The 21200-nt window shown below is 34.6% G+C and overlaps 2 protein-coding genes across 8 annotated transcripts in view; both read left to right on the top strand.

The window, feature by feature from the left end:
- Alk (Anaplastic lymphoma kinase) overlaps positions 1 to 4612 on the top strand; it is a 64483-nt gene extending 59871 nt beyond the window's left edge. The window contains exons 25-27 of the mRNA XM_088273397.1: positions 272 to 354; positions 1852 to 2470; positions 3008 to 4612. Of these exons, the coding sequence (XP_088129523.1) occupies positions 272 to 354; positions 1852 to 2470; positions 3008 to 3757 (1452 nt within the window). The 3' untranslated portion in view covers positions 3758 to 4612. The remainder of the gene's footprint in view (positions 1 to 271; positions 355 to 1851; positions 2471 to 3007) is intronic.
- A 12940-nt stretch (positions 4613 to 17552) lies between these two features.
- The window catches only part of LOC148301353 (uncharacterized), a 91200-nt gene continuing 87552 nt past the window's right edge, over positions 17553 to 21200 (top strand). For all 7 annotated transcript variants that reach the window (XM_088273403.1, XM_088273406.1, XM_088273404.1 and 4 more), the window contains exon 1: positions 17553 to 17983. The gene's annotated coding sequence lies outside the window, so the exon portion shown is untranslated. The remainder of the gene's footprint in view (positions 17984 to 21200) is intronic.

Genomic DNA, 21200 nt, shown 5'->3' with positions numbered 1-21200 from the left:
GTATACTATATAGCATAGAGTCTATGCGTTGAAATGCGGCCTAGTGTCACATTTCTGGTCGCAGACGCGATTAACATGGTCGCAGATGCGGCTGACATGGGCGCAGACGCGGCTGACATGGGCGCAGAGAGCGGAGAGCTCTGCGCCCATGTCAGCCGCCGCCATTGCTCGCGACCCGCGTAGAGATACCAGACCCCGCCCACTGTGTGTGTTTTGTCCTTGACTGCTCCACTGACACGCCCTGCGTCTGTCTTTCTGTCCTCGTGGATAGCACGGCTTGCCACGCTCCTCGGACTACCTCGTGCCGCTGCAGCCGCCGCAGCCGGCCGACCTGCAGGCGCAGCAGGCGAGCGGGTAAGTTCCATGTCTCCCCAGTCTGCGGATTTTGTATGGAGGAGGTACACAAACTAATCAGCCACAGTGACATTACACATCCCTGTTTAAAACCTTTAGAGATGTTAAACCGGGATAAAATTGGTTATTTATGTAACTGTGAACACGGAAGCTGTAAAGCTTAACAAGGAACAAATAAGTATCCTAACCAGAACCTTGACAAGACACTGCAGACTGAGGAAATACATGTCAAAAATTGGACTAGATGACTCCCCAGTCTGCAGATTTTGTATGGATGATAATAAAACACCAATCCACATTCTCTGTAACTGTGATGCACTAGCTCGCAAACGAAGTCACATCCTTGGAGGATCACTACTGGACTCCGAGAAGGTGAAGCTCCTACCACCAAGGCAGGTCGTGAGCTACATGACTCACGTAGGTCTTGAGAGTGATCTATGACACAGAGGGATATCACAAAGACCTTATACGGTCGCAGTGACATAATGGATGCTAGATCCCTCGACCTCATATTTATTTTTAAAAAAATTATATACATATATTCCATGTCACTGGTGTTGCTATATTGTATCGTTAGTGCTTCGGATTTCATCGCAATGTCAGATGTCAGTATTATCCACTACTACTTTTATACACGCAGTTTCCCTGCAGAGGAGGATGGAACGCCACACTCGTCTGTCCTGACACACTCCTAGCTTCCTCATCCATACATCTAGTCGTACATACCCTCCGATTACGAAGACCTTTGAAATCACCGGATTTTATGTTCTGATTGATCTGGTCATACCAAGTCATTTTTGGATATCCTGGTTCTGTTCTCCCGTTCACATTTGTCACATAGATCAGTTTATCTAAAATTTCAAAAATGACCCACGTTGGGCGCCAACATGAAGTGCTAAAGATTTTATTTTTTTGAGAAATATATTTAATTTAACACTTTTAGTATTATTGGTAAACTGTAAAATTGTTTGTGTAGTTTCAATTATCTAAGCTTACTATACTTTACTAAGGTATACTTTAATGATTTTATTTCGCTGCCAAAATAAGTTTTTTTAAGTTAGCATTATGTGATGTATGTTTGCAGGCTGGTGGTAAGTATTGCTTGCAATTGAAAAAATTCTAAACTGTGCTTTAAAAAAACGCTTTGTGTGTTCTTTTTTATTAGTTATTTTGTATGTTGTACCCGTATTTATTTCAAGCATGTTGATGTTACCCTTACTAAGAAAAACAGCTCCAAAAATAACAAAAACATCGATGGTTCTACGTTTTGAATACCAATGATAATCTTGTTTATAAAATGTTTTTAAAAAGATGTATTTCTTTTTAGTTTTAAATGTGCTAGGTTCTATTAGAAAACGCATAATGTATTTGATCGTTGTCACATATAAATGATTAATGTCTCTGATCGTTGTCACATATAGGTAAATGTGTATTGTTTCTCGCTTTCTGTGTCGTGCTTTGCGTGGATCGATGTCTAATGGATTCCATTTTCCGCAGGCTAACGGATCATACGCAACGATTGCCTAGCACAGGCGAGGCCGTGGCTTCCACGGCTGCGAGCGCGTTGTCATCGTCACAAGCTAGTGTGACCAGCAACGGCTCCCCCCTCTCCGATCGTCCGAAAGCAGCATTCAACCAACTCTACCCCCCGGAATACGGAAACATCGCCCTGTCAACGAGGGTCAACCCGTCCATAGAAATGAATTCAAACGCATACGGCCCGAAACACAACGAATACAAGGCTAACAACATCAACCACAAGCCAAAAGAAGGAGATTATGTTGTCAAATACCAAAGCGTCGAGGGGAACTACAGCGTGAAGATAAACGACAACTATGGAAATAAAAAGGATGATGCCGCAGTCCACTGTCACAGGAGCTCAGATAACTCGGTCAGTTCGATGGGCTCGAAGCTGGCCTCCAAGTTTCAGCCTTCCAAGTCGACCGACAGGCTTCTCGCGTCCATGGAAGTCCCGGCCGGGAGCCAGGACGACGACAACCTGGACGACCCCGAGGTCAGGGGTGAAGAGTGGGAGACGTCCTTCACGGAGCAGCCGCAAAAAGTCGCCAGCAGCAAGTCTGGGAGCTGTAATAGCGTCACCGGAAATGGCCCTGCGGTAAGAACACATAATTTTATGAATGTAAAAAAAAATCTTAACAAAAATATAACTTTTCTACTGAAAAGTTAATAAGCATACAATAGGAATAAACATTTACTTACAAACTTTTAACTTATAAAAATAAATCATTCTATAATAGTAGTTTTGCGTTCATTCATGTAAACACAACTAGTTTCAAGAACTGTTTGAGAGATGTTCTCATAAACAGGTGAAAATAAAAATAAAACTGTTGTGTATTTTCGAAAATTTAGTTTCCTGAGCGATTGAAAACATATTGATTTTAAAATACGTGAATTATTTTAGACGCTGCACCTCTCCTAAAAAGAGACGAACTCTTGTTCGAGGACAGAGACTTATACTGTTGTATACAACCACATATACGTATGCACGAGTATGTGTTTACTATACTATTAGTATTAGTCTATTGTTTTCAGCACAGGGTTTGCTTAAAATACCTGTACACATTGGAGTATTTGTCATTTATATGTACCTGAGCAGTGCCTTAAATAATAATTTATGATAATTTTGTCACAGGTTGAGAAACTGATCAGCATCGACACTCCGCAGCAGACGCCGACGTCTCTCCAGCCTCCAGACACGAGCTTGAGCAAGAGCTACCAGAACAGTCCCACGAACAACAATCAGCCGCACCAAGAAATCGCCGTATCGAATCTCCCCAAGATCCAAAACACGGAAGCCCGCAACCCGTCGTCATCGCCAACGTACAAGAAAACCATCCTGCCGATGGGAAATTCAAACTACGCCAAACACATACCACTGTGCTTGGATGCAGCCCAGCTGGAGAAGAATCTGAACGCGTTGAAGAAGAACAGCGGATCTGTTAACTTGAACAACATGAACATACTGCCTCCTTACGTCAACGTCTTGACTCCCAACAAACTGTCCAAGAAAGCTGAGAATAGAAAGATCCAAATCGATCCAAAGAAAGCCATCATTCACGATCTGGGGTCTCCTCCGAGCGTGGATGCGCCCAGAAATGATATGGATGCCGCAACCGACACGGCGCAGGAACCCAAAATGAAAACCAGCAACAGCTCTCACAGTCTCATCAATGGACCTTTGACTGATCTGCCGTACGCTGACAGCGACAACGTCTCTTCTTCATCCAGCAGCGGAGGCACGAACGTGATTAGCAAATTGGCCGTGGGATCGAAACAGAACAACTACTCCGAAGTGACCATCAAGGAAGAAGCCAAAAAGATCATCAAGAAACAGAACAGCACAGGGGGGTTCTTGAACAACGATTCTGAAATCAGTTGCTAGAAGAAAGTTCAATAAAAACCATGTGCCAAAATGTAAAGTTGGACTGTTCAATAGTGTTTTCAAAACCCAAGCGCTCAAATTTACGATTTTTTTAAAACAGTGATATTTTTCCTCGGCTACATCCAGATCGGAGATTACTTGAAATATTTTTTAATGTACTTTATCTTCTCGGCTCAACCTCTTTTTGAGAATGAAATACAAACCAAAATTTGTATTGGAGTGAGTAAAAATACATAACGGTCCTGGTTGTGAGAATAGATTATACACTATTAAAAATAAAAATAAAACAATGACGAGCAAAGACAATTTATACCATTATTAATTAAGTGCATATGAACTTATCGATGGTGTCATTGGACTTGTGTATTTATGTATGAAGCCAGTTGTGTTATTTCTCATTGTCGATGAAAAGAGGTATTCGTTAATGATGCATGCAAAAATAATACGTAAATTTATGTGAAGAATTAACCAAGCTGTCAAAATACATCTTTGCGGATGGATAGACTTTAAAAAATACATTTAAAAAAAACACCGGGCCCCACGTTGGGCGCCAATTCGTTAAATTCTCCGTTTTTTTTTCATTCTACAGTCTTTAAATCCGCAGAGATTATTTATATTAATTTATTTTATTTTTCCTAGAAGGTAACAGGGTAAAACAAATACAACATTTGTATTGTTGGAGTCGTTACAGCACTTTCTGTAAAAAAAGTTTCGAAAAGATGAAATAACGAAGAAATATTATGTTGTTTTAGTACGGAGATTTAAATGAATGTTTTAAAATATATACATATATATATATATATATAAATTATAAAAATGATGTATGAAAGTGTATATTGTTATCACGATTATTATTTTAAATATGGTATTACATTTAAAAATAGAGCTTTTTTGCTATAACAAAAAGAAGATGTATATATATATATATATATATATATATATATATATATATATATATATATATATATATATATATATATATATATATATATACATACATATACATATATGAAGCATTTAGCCAACCACAAGCAAATTTGGTATACCTCAAGGGACAGTTTTAGGACCTCTACTTGTCCTAAAAGCTGAACCAAGTGCCATACTGTAAAGTCAAGTTCCTCGATATTCTGATATTTGCTCAGGGCTATAGAAGGAAGACACCATCCTTCTCGTTAGATCAAATATCAAGGACTTCGAGTTTACTGATGACACTTGGTCCAGCCCGATGACGACTCTTGTTGACAGTCGCATTAAACGATCTCTTGAGATAAATTGAACAATCCCTGACCCCAATTCAACTATGAATGATCATGGTCCACAGTTTTATCGTCGCCATTATTCTATACAAATTAAAAGCATAGACGCTAGACCAAATGCTATCCTGTAAAGTGAGGTCCTCGATATTCTGATAGGGATTCACTTTCCTTCTATAGGCACAGATATCGAGTTTGCAGATGGCGCTTGGTCCAGCCCGATGATGAATCTCATCTTGCTGACAGTCGCACAGAATGGTCTTGGGATATGAATCCTTTTGACCAATTTGTGACCCTAATTCAACTAAGAATGATTATGACACATTATTTTTTCATCGCCAATTTCCTATATAAAGTGAAAGCATGGACGCTAGACCAAATTCCATCCTATAAAGTCAGTCATAGTTCTAAATATCTAAATAAAGAAGACCTGGAAGCCTATTGCGCTAGGTGGATAATACAAATCTTCTTCTAAGGATGGTTAGCTCAAGACTCCAGTGCATAAACAAAATACATTAGTTGAAGAAAGGAGTGTTCATCGGATGGATGACGGTGATTTCTTCTTGTAGGTTGTGACTTGTTGAACTGATAAAAATATTGATTAGTTAATCAATTTACTTATAAATTCACAACTTAACGATTTACAATAAAAGGTCACCGACAAATTTCCGACGATGTATGAGTGAATTTCTTGTTCATTTTACATTTTGACATCTCAACGTAGATGAAGAAGAATACAGAAATCTGGGTATTTACAGGGCATATGACCTGTCATAGGCTGGTTAAGCGATCACTTTACACACGTGCATCATTCAAGAGTGTTGAGATGTCAAAATTTAAAAATTACTATCCGAAAATCCAGATTTGTGAACAAGTATTTGGACTCGCGCAAAATCTTGTTGATTGGTCGTTTTGTATTATTTTTATTTAATTTTATTGTAAGGCTTATTCGACTGGAATGATTTTTTAAATTGTGTAAATTAAAAGTCATTTATTTGGAATAGCCGTAAAAATGTATGAAGAGTATATGGGAGTCATCAAATGTCGGAATTGTGATATTCATCGTAGAATCCATACGATTTCTCTTCTTCGTCGCTGTCCTCATTGCTGAGGGTCGTGACCATCCTCGCTCCTCGAAACCTAATGTGTAGTTGTCCCCACCTCTTTCTACACACTTCGCACCGCTCCAACCATTGATAAACTTGTGGCAGCCTTGATTTGGTTTGTCTATCTGGTAGTCGATGTTCCTCTTCTTCTACTACTTTCGACACCCCCCCCCCTTGCTCTCACAGTCTCCTTTGACCATATGTTTATTTGTATTTTTTTAACGCATATATATATTTTTTTAATATTTCAATTCTCAAATTCACCAAATGTCCCAAACCTCAAATAATCCCGTTAAGCTTGCTCGATAAACTAAAGGTCTTGTCTCAAATAGACTAAGAGGAAAGTCTGTCATCTACTCAAATTAAGAACGCATCAAATAAGAAGAAAACTTCAAACAGTAAATACATATTTTTTAAATATCAACTCTCAAATTCACCAAATGTCCCAAACCTCAAATAATCCCGATAAACTAAAGCACTTTTCTCAAATAGACTAAGAGGAAAGTCTGTCATCTACTCAAATAAAGATCGCATCAAACAAGAAGTTGTGGGTAAATCCTTTGTTTTTAAATTTCAATTCTCCAATTCCCCAAATGTCCCAAACCTCAAATAATCCCAATAAACTTGTTAGCTTAGTACAAGTCTGATTTTTACCCTCATTGATATAAATAATCGTTTATATTGGTTGTGATTGTGACCTGTGCCAAAAAATCCTTACTCATGGTCTGTTTCATAGCGTACCAAACTGACAGGCGTCATAAATTTTTACATGTTTTACGTACTTTTTAGGGTTTTTTTGGCATCGCTTTTTCAGCACTCAAATTTTTACCTAAATGCTCTATATTTTTAATGGTTCTCTAATCATTCGTCCGCCTCCGTAGTGTAATGGTCAGCATGCTCGCCTACCGTTCTGGAGGTCCCGGGTTCGATTCCCAGGGGGGTTTAATAAATATAAGTGATTTTTTCACTCTAATATTCAATATTACACTGGACTGGTACCTGAAGTGGAGGGCTGATCACCTTTCATATCCTTATATATATATATATATATATATATATATATATATATATATATATATATATATATATATATATATATATATATATATATATATATATATATATATATATATATATATATATATATATATATATATATATATATATATATATATATATATATATATATATATATATATATATATATATATATATATATATATATATATATATATATATATATATATATATATATATATATATATATATATATATATATATATATATATATATATTGTATATTTGGTCATTCCATATAAATACCACTACCAATTTTTTGTTACATAAAAAGAAAACTGTGATTTGTTAAATGGTATACTTTTTATATATTTTATATATTAAAAGCATTGTTGACTTTGTGGTATGGTAATATAACACTCTCCTTATCATTCATCGTTCACATTGTGTAATACTACTTAAAACAATACTTCACGTTTCAAAATAACTATTCCATCGTGGGGTCAATTGTAGTGTACAGTTGACCCGATGATGGAATGGTTATTCCGAAATCGGTAGTATTACAGAAGTGGAATGACAGATGTTATACTTTTAATATGTATTTGTCGCGAGTAATATGGATTTTGTATTAATATTGGATCATACATTGCGTGTAAAAAATAGGTTATATATATATATATATATATATATATATATATATATATATATATATATATATATATATATATATATATATATATATATATATATATATATATATATATATATATATATATATATATATACAAATATATTGTTCCTGAAATTTAATTTTATATATCATACATGAAGCTACAACAAAAAATGAAAAAGATTTTGAGGTTCTCAAATTACCTTTGTCAAGAATTCGCATTTGTAAAATGTTTATTATTTTAATTCACATTTTTATAAACAAAAATTTTATATAAATTAAAAAAAATAATCAAGCATTTGATAAAAATCGTAATTCTAAGTACATATTATGTTTTTATTTATTTTATTATTTAGTTTAAATTTTCATGTGGCAACATTTTTGGTACTTACCCGCGTTCTAGAGATGTGACACATCAATCGATATTTTTGTAGTATCGATTTTTAAAATCGTAGTTTTTATTATTTTTTTATAAGTCATAGATAAAAAAAATTAAATGCGTTTGCCTGACATCTGTGAATCGAGAATTAAACTACGGATGACAGTTAGCTTTGTTTGCAGCGCGTCATTGTGTTACGTTGAAGAGTATGAGTGAACAAAAAAAAAGTATTAAAAACTAAATTTAATATAAAGTAATCGATTATAAATACACCCGAGATGTAAATATTTATATAGCCCTGTAAATGCCCGAATCTTTCTTATACCCATCGCAATAACCTTGTCTCTGTCGAGACATCAATAATAATATAAACTATACATTATACATACACGAAGCACTGACACTTTTTTTATGTACCTAATAATTAGTGCCAAATATGTATTCATGTATCACTGTCTAACTATTTTTAAAATATATTAATTAAGTACTTATTTTAAAATGTTGACATATGTTTATGTTTAAATTTTGTTGCCTCATCGAAATTTTTATTTGTGTTGAATTTTAAATGATAAGGGTTCGTAAATCAAATCTTAGATTTAAAATATTTTTTCATTACACAAAAAAAATCATTCTGGAATAGCAGGGAATTAAAAAAAACTTACGAGTGATTTTAATAGTACCTACGTATCGACCCTTTGGTTACCAAGACGTTTGGGGTTACTATGCGAGAAATTTATTTGTCCGCCTCTGTAGTGTAATGGTCAGCACGCTCGGCTACCGTTCTGGAGGTCCCGGGTTCGATTCCCAAGGGGGGTAAAATAAATTTAAGTGATTTTTTCACTGTCATATTTATTCAATACTACCCTGGACTGGGTACCTGAAGCGGAGGGCTGATCACCTTTCCTTCATGTGTAAACCATCAAGATAACACTGCGTTTATATGACGCAGTGCCCTATGCACCATTGGGGTGCGGATAAGGGTTTTATTATTATTTATTATATGCGATAAATACTGAGATTTAAATGTAAATAATTAATTCAAAATGAAATGTTTTCGATAATTTATAAACACTCTTATTGCCATTGTTTTAGCTTCAGCGCGATGAATATGGATTTAGTTAACTAAATGTATGCAACTTTGTAAAAAATCGACCAACAAGTAAATGCTGGTCACTCAATGCCCATCCCCTTTTTACGCCAGGCGCACAGCACTGCGAATCAAATGACCTATAGACGACATCCGGTGTTAAAGTAAATATAGTAGGGGTGCGAGTACAAATAGTACAAACCAAAGTATATCATTTTTTTTAGTAATGCAATACAGTATATATAACCTTGATACGTAAAAAATATTTTTTTTAAATATCACAGCATTTTTTGAAATAATATCACCCTTACATTTCTCGGAAACAAACTTGTTTTTTATGCTTTGTTTTTCTCGTTTCTCTTTTTGTGTTTTTGCAACTTCAATGTTCGTAATATTACATTTAATTCTTAGATATAAATGAGCACTTAATTCTAAATATTGATATATAACTTATTTAAAAAAAAAACATAATATGAATCCAAAAATTTTGCACAACCTCGAAGGAATCCCTAGTATATGGGATATAAAGTATCTTAATACTGTCCAAAATGTATCTGATACTTTTATAAATCACGACGTCAGATCCGACGGGTCCGGTTTTTCTCGCTAGAGTACCAAAAGCAGATATTTCGAAATTTTGGTAACCAAAGGGTCAATTCCTGTAAAAGTCTTATAAACCGAATTCATAAAACCCGTTTAAAGTTTGGAACTTTTCAAAAAAGATGGCTAAATCCTCACGTATGATTTTTTCAATATATGTGTCACAAATTCCGAACCTAACGCAGCCTTCTTCGTGTCTTCTTTGTCAGCCATCTCCACTGCTGGGTGTAGGTCTCTTCTGATTCCTTCCAGACTTCTCTCATACTATAATTTCAAGTAACTAAGCGAAAATTCTAGGCAAAAGCTAGCTCTCAAAATATTTTAACCCTAATTATCGTTTTGATTGTAGTTCGATGAATTATTTACTTTATTTTATTAGCCCCTTTTGATATCACTTTGTTCTCTTGATTCATTGAATGTTGACAGGCATCACACAATATATTAACATGACAATTCTACAGCTATTGTCAACAGCTGGCTATGTACTGACAGAAGGAGGCTGCGTTTGAAAGAATTTCGTTTTAACAGTATTAATATTATTTATTATAATAAAATATCGGACACTGGATAATTCACGCTATGGATAAGATGTCAATTTTAAAAGTGTCCCAACTTGGATCTAAGACCATTGCATATATACAGATTCAAGAATTAATGCAATATTGATGTTCAAGAATGGGTAGAATGGTGAACGTTACACAAGTGTATAAAATGATCGCTTAAGCCAGCCAAACGCCAGGTCGTAAGCCCTGGGATGCTCAGACTTCCATCTTCTTTTATATGAAGAGGAACGGTAGATGTTTCATATCAAGTTGAGGCACCTTTAGAATTTCATTTTGTTAAAATTCATTCGTTAAACGCGAGGTAAGAAAACCATGTGCGTAAAAACCGGAGCTAAAGTTTAACGAAAATTTTGTGAGAATTTAACGTGGCGGTTTCAATTTACTAGAAAAACTAGGATGCAAAGAATCCTTTTTTGGTGTGGACTTTTCATTACCAGGTCAAACTTTAAACAGGGTTTGTGAATTCCGGTGCATAAACAAATTTTTCATTTCAAATTGGACGCCTTATAAATTGAATTGGATGTTCGAAAAATCAAATTAAAACTTATTACGAAACAAATTGGACGTTACATTGTATTTTATTTTAAAAAGTTAATTTTTTTTAAATGTTAAAATTTTAAAGTACTCATGATTCAAAGCAGTCTTCAAAATCTGGTCTGAAAACTTGAGTACACATCGCACGCACAGACTATGACAGCGCGCCGCGCAGCTTGCCAACCTGACGACTAACGCACTTGCTAGTCTTGAGAATAAAATATGTGGGCAGGTATTCACACTGACGGTATTTGTAGTTCTAATATGCATACATTTAAAACTTTTTTATAAAAAAATAATATAACGTCAATATATTTTTTTTTGTTAAGCGTCAAATTTGATTTCTAAAGCAACCAATTTAAAGTGAAAAACTTGTTTATATGTTATATAATTTGAACTCGTAAATTCTGTAAAAGATAGAAATTTTTAGTTGTTTTATTTCCTCTTCAAACACACCAACAAATACTGATACTAAATAAACAAATGTAAAATAATTTGGCGGCATACATAGGAGCCAGTCATTTTGAAAATGCTTTAATTATATATAAGATTTTTTTAAGATGACAAATTATACATATACCGTATTTTGTAAATAAACACATGTATGCGAGATCCTAAAAATGACGTTGTATGTACTCGTATGTTAGTTTTCCAATGCCTTCTATATCGCTTCCTAAATAATGTGACAGTTCCCTCAAATTCTAAATTCAAAACATTCAAGTAGAGATGTGAACAACGCACAATCGCAACTATTGTATCGAAAACCTATACCGGGGCTAGTTGTCACAAAAAATAAAATCTAAATTAAATATTTATTGAAGGTTTTTTGTTGATACTTTGTGGTACGTTTAAAAAACTTTATAAAATAAAACCCAAACTTTGTTTTCAGGCACTTTTACTTTTGACGATTTTTCTAGCCGGTTTCGACAATCACCTTGTCATATTCAGGGATGGATATGTAGCAAACTTAAAACAGAGAAATATTCATAGTAAGGTGAGCACGCTCGGATACCGTTCTGGAGGTCCTGGGTTCGATTCCCAAGGGGGGTAAAATAAATACATGTGATTTTTTCACTGTAATATTTATTCAATATTACCCTAGACTGATACCTGAAGCGGAGGGCTGATCACCTTTCCATCATGTGTAAACGATCAAGATAACACTGCGTTTATATGACGCAGTGCCCTATGCACCATTGGGGTGCGGATAAGGGTTTTATTTATTATTATTTATTAAGCTGAGGTTTGTGAAATAAGTGGGGATGAAGGCGTGGAGTTTTTTTTGTTAGAATTATTTCTAGGAACAAAAATGAAAGGGATTGAAAACAAAGTTGGAGTTTTATTTTGAAGAGACTAAATTAAATAATTTTGTTGACATGTTTTATTACATATATTGAAAAATACTCGTACGTTTGTGGACTTGAATACCTTAGTAGTTTATCAGCTGATATTCGCGATCAAAAGCAATAATCTATCGTATATTTATATATTTTTTAAAGATTTTTTTAAAGGTGATAAATATGTATAAAAACTAGTGAATCTGAAACTGAAGCACCGTAAGCTGTAACGAAATTGGTGTTTTGTATTGTTTTGTTTACACATACCGCTCACTTCTTTCAACAACGTCATATATAAAAAAAAAGTTTTTTCAGGAGATCGTTTATAAAGTTTAAAAATATAATACAATGTATTAAAAATAAATATCAAGCAACTTATCAAACTTTTTACTGTGCAAAAGATCTTTTTAGGTGAAACTTGAATGGTTTTTTTTACCATTTGAAAAATATTTAGTATATTTAAAATATATATATATGCAATACCTTTTCTTCAAAATGCAAAAACAACACTTTCTGCCCTGTAGTGGGTAAATATTAAGTTAAAAATATGCCGCTTTTGCTAGGATATAGTACATTTTCTGGGCATTCCGAAAACACGCACAACTGAAAATTTACGATTTTTATATATGACGTTGTTGAAAGGAGTGAGCGATACGTCTTTTGATGAACTTGTATATACATGTGTGCGTGAATATTATATGTTTGTACATACATACATGATACACATATGCGCAGTATACCTACAAATGTGTTTTATTAAGTGTAGGAGTGTAAAATGAGAGATAATGATAAATACTATATATAACACCTGTGTACATTAGAAAATAAGATGGAAACGTATTGTATCGTCAGAATAAATAACACACAAGTTTCAATACTCAAATCTTTTATTTCCATATTCCTATCAATCTTCTCACGACCTTCTAGTACTGAATTCATACGAATATGATAAATGTGTCGCCTACTCTCAAAATCCGCCAGATCCAATTTTATAAGATTTAAAAATAAATCCCAGTCGGAATCCCAGTTGTGGGTTTTATTGCTTAAAATATGTGTACACCTAAAAACCCTGCTAAAAATAATTAAAAACGGCGTTGTATTTCAAATTCCGCTATATTCATGGAACTTACCTTCTAAGCCATATCGGCCAATCAGAGAGCGGGGATAGGTCAAAAAATTAAGATGACGTCATAATCGGTTTGTTTCTCATGTTTTTTTTAAATACTGTATAATTTTAAAAAAATGGGAAAATTCTCCATTTCATAATATTTCATTATAAGGATAGATAAATCTTTTAAATATAAATGTTACCCGGGGAATTTAGCATTTTTTGCAAAATCAACTTACACGGATCTGGCGGATTTTAAAAGTAGGCGACACAAATATTTATGCCCTAACTATATGGAAACACGAGAAACCGTCAAATATTTTATTATAATAATAGCCGGACAGTGTCTGAATACAATACTCCTATACAGCTTTCAAAGACAACAGCTGGAGGTGCGTTACAGGAGCCTGGGTGAGGACCTATCCGACATCGGATCCATGTTAGTTCATAAGAAACTCACACGAGAGGTGGCATCATACTTGATAAAACTAGTGAATGACATTAAGGTCTGCTGATGACAGTCAACAGTCTGCCTTCTCCTGAGAAGTGCAACGTGGTTTCCTCCCAGCAATGAGCAAATGCTGACAAGTTCCTGATTGGCCCACACTAGATTATCCCTCCTGTTCCCAATATAGATTCAATTAAAAACATATTGAATTTGAAGAAACGAAGAACCCTTAAACTGTGCTCCTTCACTATTGTCATCAGTATCCCGTCAAATACACTCCACTACTTTAAGGGGTTTAAACCTTGAATCTGTTGATAATGAAGTCAACACTGCTTTAATCCGTTTTGGTGCCTTACGCGTCATTTGGGTGCAAAAGGATCAAAGAATCAAAAATACAAAGGTCGTAATACGTTTATTTTGATATTCCACCATCTTTTCGTGTTTTTTCAACGCATACAAATGCACCAACAAAACTGATATGCGTTTGATTTGATCATGCGGAGCGATTGATTTCATTTCCGATTTAATTGCTGATAGAATTTTTGATATATTGTCCAATTGGTTATCGCGTTTTTCTACATAAATGTATTTGTAAAAACACGTATTGATCATCGTCGGATATATATCACTTATCGCATACTTGTATCCAAATATTTATCTACATGTGTCTATAAGTAATAACACGATAATTTCTTGATAATAAACAGACTCTTTTCCACCTCCGCAGTGTAGTAGTTAGCACGTTTAGCTGTCGTGAAATAAATTACATATATTTATTTTAACACACTGTTGGCGGGTGGTTTTTTCATCAACCCCGACCTAATTAGTATACTTATTAAGTGGAGACTGACCGGAGCATTTCGTCGTAACGTAACACGTTACGATGCGAGCATTCAGGCAGTCAGTCCACCGAGCCGAGCGCTCCATCCATAATTCCGGATGCTCGGTGATGCTCGCCGCGAGCGATGTTACGACGTTATGTAACGACGAAGTCAGTCACCACCTTTAGGGTCATATACTAATCACAAGTAACCACAAACCCAACTCCGATCTGTACAATATTTTTGGCATCTCGCGCTCTACCAAAAGTAAGCCAATAGAACGCTTATAATCATCTTTCGCACTCTACCAACAGTATGCTGGTAAAGAGCGAACTAGTAAGCTAAACTGGCAGTACAAAACGCCACTGGTCCTGGTTCCGACCCTAATGTATGGAAGTCAAACATGGAGTTGGCAAAAGAAGAATTAAAGTAGACTGAATGCAGTCGAAATGCCATATCTCAGAAGAATGTGCGACAAAACAATGTATGATAGATGTTCGAATAGTGAAATAAGGAGGGAATGCAAAGCTGAGATAAGCATTATCGATAAAATTAAAATAGGTGTGTTGAGATGGTTTGGACATGTGGAACAAACGGTAAAACAAATTTATGAGGCGAATGTAATTGGAAAAAGGAGCAGAGGAAGACCGAGAAAAACTTAACTATCAGGTATGCCAAATACTTGAAAGCGGTCAGGTTAGGAGTCGAAACAATCGGCGGGTATGTATGAGGAGATGTATGAACGTACATAGAAGAGGCAAAGAATGTTTGCAAAGACAGAGTGTTGTGGCATTCTATTCTCTCTGCCTACCTCTGCGAGGAAGCGGCGTGATGGTTAGTTAGTTAGACAAAGTCAAAACAGGTTAAAATGAGGAAAAACATGTTTTCTTTGATTATAAACACAATCGTTTCTAAATCCACTTTTTGTGGTTTTGTCGATAAAATCACGTTAAATTCAGCTATTTTTATCGCAGATCGAGCTCCAAAGGCGTTTTCTATAGATATTATAATAAAATACGTACTGTAAAGATGTATAATGCACATAAGTAGGTAACTTCAGTTCTGTTAATATTATGAATATCCACACGCCATTATATCATACAAATAGGGCTGTGGAAAAACGAAGCCGCCGAAAACTGGTTTCAAAAGGTATGTTAAAAAAAAGATCAGTGGAGAAATCAAATTATAACAACTGTGTTGGGTTGTGGTCCCGTAGTTAGTGTCACGGACTCTTAAGTCAGAGTTTCTCGGTTCGAACCCACTCTACCACAATTTGATACCTATTTCTAATACTGAGCCGCTTAGGCTCACAGAAATAGTATGAAATTAAAATATTTGGGTAAATAATAAAAACACAAATATTGCTCTTAAAAAAAAACTTTACGAAACTCGGATAAGTTTACATTGAAATAATATGGTGAGCATTTTTTTTATGTAGGTTGGTTTTGAAATTGAACATGGAAAATAAATTTATGAAACAATGATAGATGTAAAGGTGGTTTAATACGTTTGCAATATATATTTATATTTTATATATTTGGTAAAACGCGAGAAACATTGATCCAAAAGCACACTATTGTGTATGCTCTGTCGGGTTAATCTAGCAAACGTGGTAATTAACATATAAATTATCGCTTCTTAATAAACGAAAAAAAAATGTAACTACCAAACAACATTTTAGAAATAACCGTAACCCACACTGGATTATAGGACCTCACGGTAATAAATCAATAAGTATATATTACTACATGACTCCCCAGTATGCAGATTTCGTATGGAGAATAACGAAACATCAATCCACATTCTTTATAATTAGTGAAGCTCTTGCCACCAAGACAGGTCGTGAGCTACATGACTCATATAGGTCTTGAGAGTGAGCTGTGACACAGAGAGAGGTCACAACAGACCTAATATGGTCGCAGTGACATAAGGGATGCAAGATCCCTCGACCTCACAACAACAAAAATATAAACATTGACATATTATAGACAAAAATAAAATGACTTGAGATATAAACCATTCGTTTTTAAACGAAAGTCATATCATCTCAACGATAGATCATAATTTCAAGTCGAGACAAAATGAGGTAAGAGTTCAAAATAAAATTTGGGAAAGAGCAAAACAAAGGAATGGGTCAAGAGTTAATACTATGAAAATAGTTTTGTTTTTTTTTTTTAATGTTTTTTATTATTTTGTGTGTATATTATGTTGAAATAGATATAAAAATAATATGACAACGTCTGTAAAAAAAACTCCATCGACAAGACACACAAGGTGACTTGGTGGGTCTCTGCAAAAAATATGTTATTTATGTTGTACATAGTTATTAAATGTTTCAATAAAAAAAAACACAAAAAGACACCTAAAATATGGATATATTGGAATCACGTTAGAATCTAGTACGATAATTAGAAGCTAGTATAATACTTTGCACATTCAGTATGTAAGATGGAAGTCTCTCTTACTTCTTTCATATAAAAATCGTCTCAAGTTGAAACACATATAGTGTGAATATATTCACAATAATGTTATATTAAAATCCTTTTATTATCTCTCACGTTTATTAGTTGTTTTGGTTTTTGGAGTACATCGTGAAAACAAATCCCGCCAATTTACGTATAGTGTATAATATAATATAATTGTCTATAATAGAACAGAACAGTGGCTAAAGAATTAACCAGTTTTGAACTTTCTTGTTTATATCCGATTATGACGTTTTACACATGTTTTGGCAGCCCTGTTATTTCGATTATGTTTTGAAGAATCGCAGATCGCTTGCGTAACACAGAGCTCCTTTCAACCAACTGTACATATACCTACCGACCGCTGGTACCTACACAGTCTGTTCGGCTTTCTGACAGCCGCGTACTTCAGTTCGCCGCGAGCCGTTATCGCGCGCGGAGTATCGATCGGCCGTCCCCTCGCTACAGACGTGTCAAAACAGTTCGATTCGCGCGTCCCAACACTACCGCGACCATTTCGAAAACGTTCCGAATTTGACGTTTAGAAAAAAATATTTAGATTATAACCTAAAAACTGTGTATTTTGATATTTTTTCACAATTCCTGGCGTTTTAACTATAAAACAATAAATTTTTCTGTTGAATCTGTAGAATTTTACAAACGCCGCGCTGTTTTCAAGTACCTTTTTCCATTTATTCCACGATTCGATCGATAAAAGCAACGCGAGTGTTGTGTTTGGTTCTTTGTGAGTGAATTTGAAAGGAATATACGGTTATTTTAAATAGATAAGACATGAACCGAAGACGTTCGTGAGTTTTTGATAACTTTGAATTTATTGAAGGTGAGTTGTACTTGTATTTACGTCTGTATTTACTTAGCTTACGATTTTCTTCGGAAATATTGATTGTTCTATGAAACAAACACTTTTGTGTTAGGTACTTATTGTAATAAAATGAGTTCTTATTTACAATGATTCACGACGGACTGATAAAAAAATTATAGTTAAAAGTAAAACATTTATGAACTATTTTAGTATTGATAATAAGAATTCTAATAAGATAATTAATTTTTATTCATATTTTGTTTTCTTGTCATTCATATTCCTCTATCTTATTCTACAATATTAAGTATATGTATATCGCTCACTCCTTTCAACAACGCAATATATCAAAAATCGTCAATTTTCAGTTGTGCGTGTTTTCAGAATGCCCAGAAAATGTACTATATCACAGCAAACGCGGCATATTTTTAACTTAATATTTACCCGCTACAGGGCAGAAAGTATTTTTTTTGCATTTTGAAGAAAAGGTATTGCATATATATATTTTTTAAATATACTAAATATTTTTCAAATGGTGAAAAAACATTCAGGTTTCACCTAAAAAGATCTGTTGCACAGTAAAAAGTTCGATAAGTTGCTTGATATTTATTTTTAATACATCGTATTATATTTTTAAACTTTAAAAACGATCTCCTGAAAAATCTTTTTTGAAAATTGAAGAATAGGTATTGTTTTATTTTTTTGTTTTTAAATATACTTAATATTTTTCAAAGGGAGAAAATACATTTAGGTTTTACCTAAAAAGATCTGTTGCACAGTTAAAAGTTCAATAAGTGGCTTGATATTTATTTTTAATACCACGTATTATATTTTTAAACTTTAAAAACATATAAATATACACACACATATATATATATATATATATATATATATATATATATATATATATATATATATATATATACATATATATATATATATATATATATATATATATATATATATATATATATATATTATAATTATTATTATTTTATATATTTTTTACTCCAAAGCATATATAATATAGGTATGATTTTATATGAAAATTGTGCGTAAACAGAGAGTAGGCCGGTCAAGTTTTGAATTTGTACGTTTGAGATCTCAGCCTTAAAAATGGATTTGTCCGGTTTTGATATTCGTCAAGTCATACATCTCTTTCCGAGTACCTTTATGTCCATATGTGGCTTGAGATGGGTGATTTCAGAATTAAATTATGTAACATGTATGCTCTGCGAAATCGTCGACGCTGACTTCCTTCCTCGATAACACGTGACTAACATCCGGAATACGTATTTGAAAATTATTACGTCACGATTTTGTCGGTATCTTGGCATAACATAGATGATTGAGGCTTACACTGGCCGGTTGCAGCGATCACTTTGTACGCTGTGTAAAATTCACCATTCTACCCATGATATATATATACCCACTACTCGGTTGTCCAAATTTAAAACACAGTAAGGGACATTTTTTTGTAGTAGGTTTTTTTTGCATTTATGCACTAAGTAGACTCTACTTATTCTCAATATTATTAATATTTAAAGCATTTACTTTGTGGTTAGTCATTTTTACTTATTTTTTTTTACAAAAATGTTAATACCATTAGTATAAAACCATGACGTGGTGAAACCACGTTTCTCCTCTAGCCTGGCAAAAATAATCAATTATCAATCGTTTAATTTAATTAGTCTTAGAAAAAAAAAAAAATCTGTGCGCTCAAATATTTTTTTGTGGCTCCGACCTTTTATAATTTACCTGTCGTAAAACTAAAATGTATTTAAAAGGTTTGAATCATAAAAAAAACTGTCGCCAACCCGCTGGCCTGTAAAGGGATTATTTGCCGGCGGTTTTTATGATTATAGTAAAATCATTTGTTTACGATATAGCGCAAATAAAATTATTGCTAATTGATGTCTAGACGTTGAAAATTTTGGGGGTGGATACAAGCGCACCGTCAGCCAATGAAAAATGGTTTCGAGGGCGTGATCTTCAAGAAGAGAAACTGAATATAACGGGAAGAAATCAGTGGGATCGATCTCTTGGAAGCCGGCAGTTGGTCGGAATAATCTCTTGGAAGCCAACAGTTGGAAGGATCAGTTGGGAGGAATCAGTCGTAAAAGGAAAGACCGACCAGTCGGACTGGTCGGAATAATGACTTGGAAGCCAGCGCTTGGAAGTCGAGGACTTGGAAGTAGCTCTTAGAAGCCAACAATTGGAAGGATCAGTTGGAAGGGATCCGTCGGATCAGAAAAGACCGACCAGTCGGACTGGTCGGAATAGTCAGTTGGGAGCAATCAGTCGGGAGAAATCAGTTGGAAGGGGCACTATTTTCGGGAAATCAGTGGGATCGAGGAGTTGGAAGGAGCAGTCGGGAGAGATCAGGGGGATCGAGCAGTCGGGAGAAATCAGTTAGAAGGAGCATACCTACACCAGGTTTTAAGACTTAAGTGAGGAGAAGAGCGGGAGCTCTACGCAGGGAGAGAGGAGATAGAAAAAAAGGAGTTACTCATCCGGAGTATCAAAAGCAGACCCACGCCGGGTCATAAGCCTCAAATTAAGAGCTGAAGCTCTACTAGGAGAAGAAGAAGATAAGAAGCAAGAATCATCGCACGGCGCCCCGTCATAAGAAGAACCTCATCCCAGCATCCAACGGCGCAGCTTTTTCACAAAGGATCACGGCCACCTCATCATCACGGCGCATCTTTTCCACCAAAGGTTAGAATAAGTTTAATTTAAGATAGGGTTAATTAATTTTAAGCTAATTTAAGATAGCAATTTAAGATTAGTTTAAGTTAAAGTCGCTTTCGTATAATTATTTTATTTTTAATTAAATTAATTTAAGTATATTTTTTGTGCAGAATTTTCTTTCATCTCCCTACCCCTCCTTCTAATATTCCCAAGGTATATCAGCTTGAAAATGTGGGCGACGTCAACCACTCGCCGAGATTTTTACGTCTACCGGTTTCGAGACGTACCCGTCTCTTCGTCAGGACAATCACTAGCACAGCATGCAAACAATACTACCCTTCACCACCATAGCACCATTTACACACTCAAAACTACACAAAATGTCTAACACATGCGATTTTTGGTCGACCCGAAGACCAACATGCACTATAGTTTTCAATACAGACATGCGTTACGAGCCGAGGTTAAACGTACATTAAAATTAGACCTATAATTGAATCAACTTATATACTTGTAGGATGAAAGTTTGCATGCTGTGCTAGTGATT

Source organism: Brachycentrus maculatus, unplaced genomic scaffold (assembly GCF_059751285.1).
Source record: "Brachycentrus maculatus isolate JH-2025_06_01 unplaced genomic scaffold, ASM5975128v1 h1tg000572l, whole genome shotgun sequence".
In the NCBI taxonomy this organism is placed as follows: domain Eukaryota; kingdom Metazoa; phylum Arthropoda; class Insecta; order Trichoptera; family Brachycentridae; genus Brachycentrus; species Brachycentrus maculatus.
The sequence above is the reverse complement of the archived record's forward strand: the minus strand, read 5'-3'. Positions and strand labels throughout refer to the sequence as shown.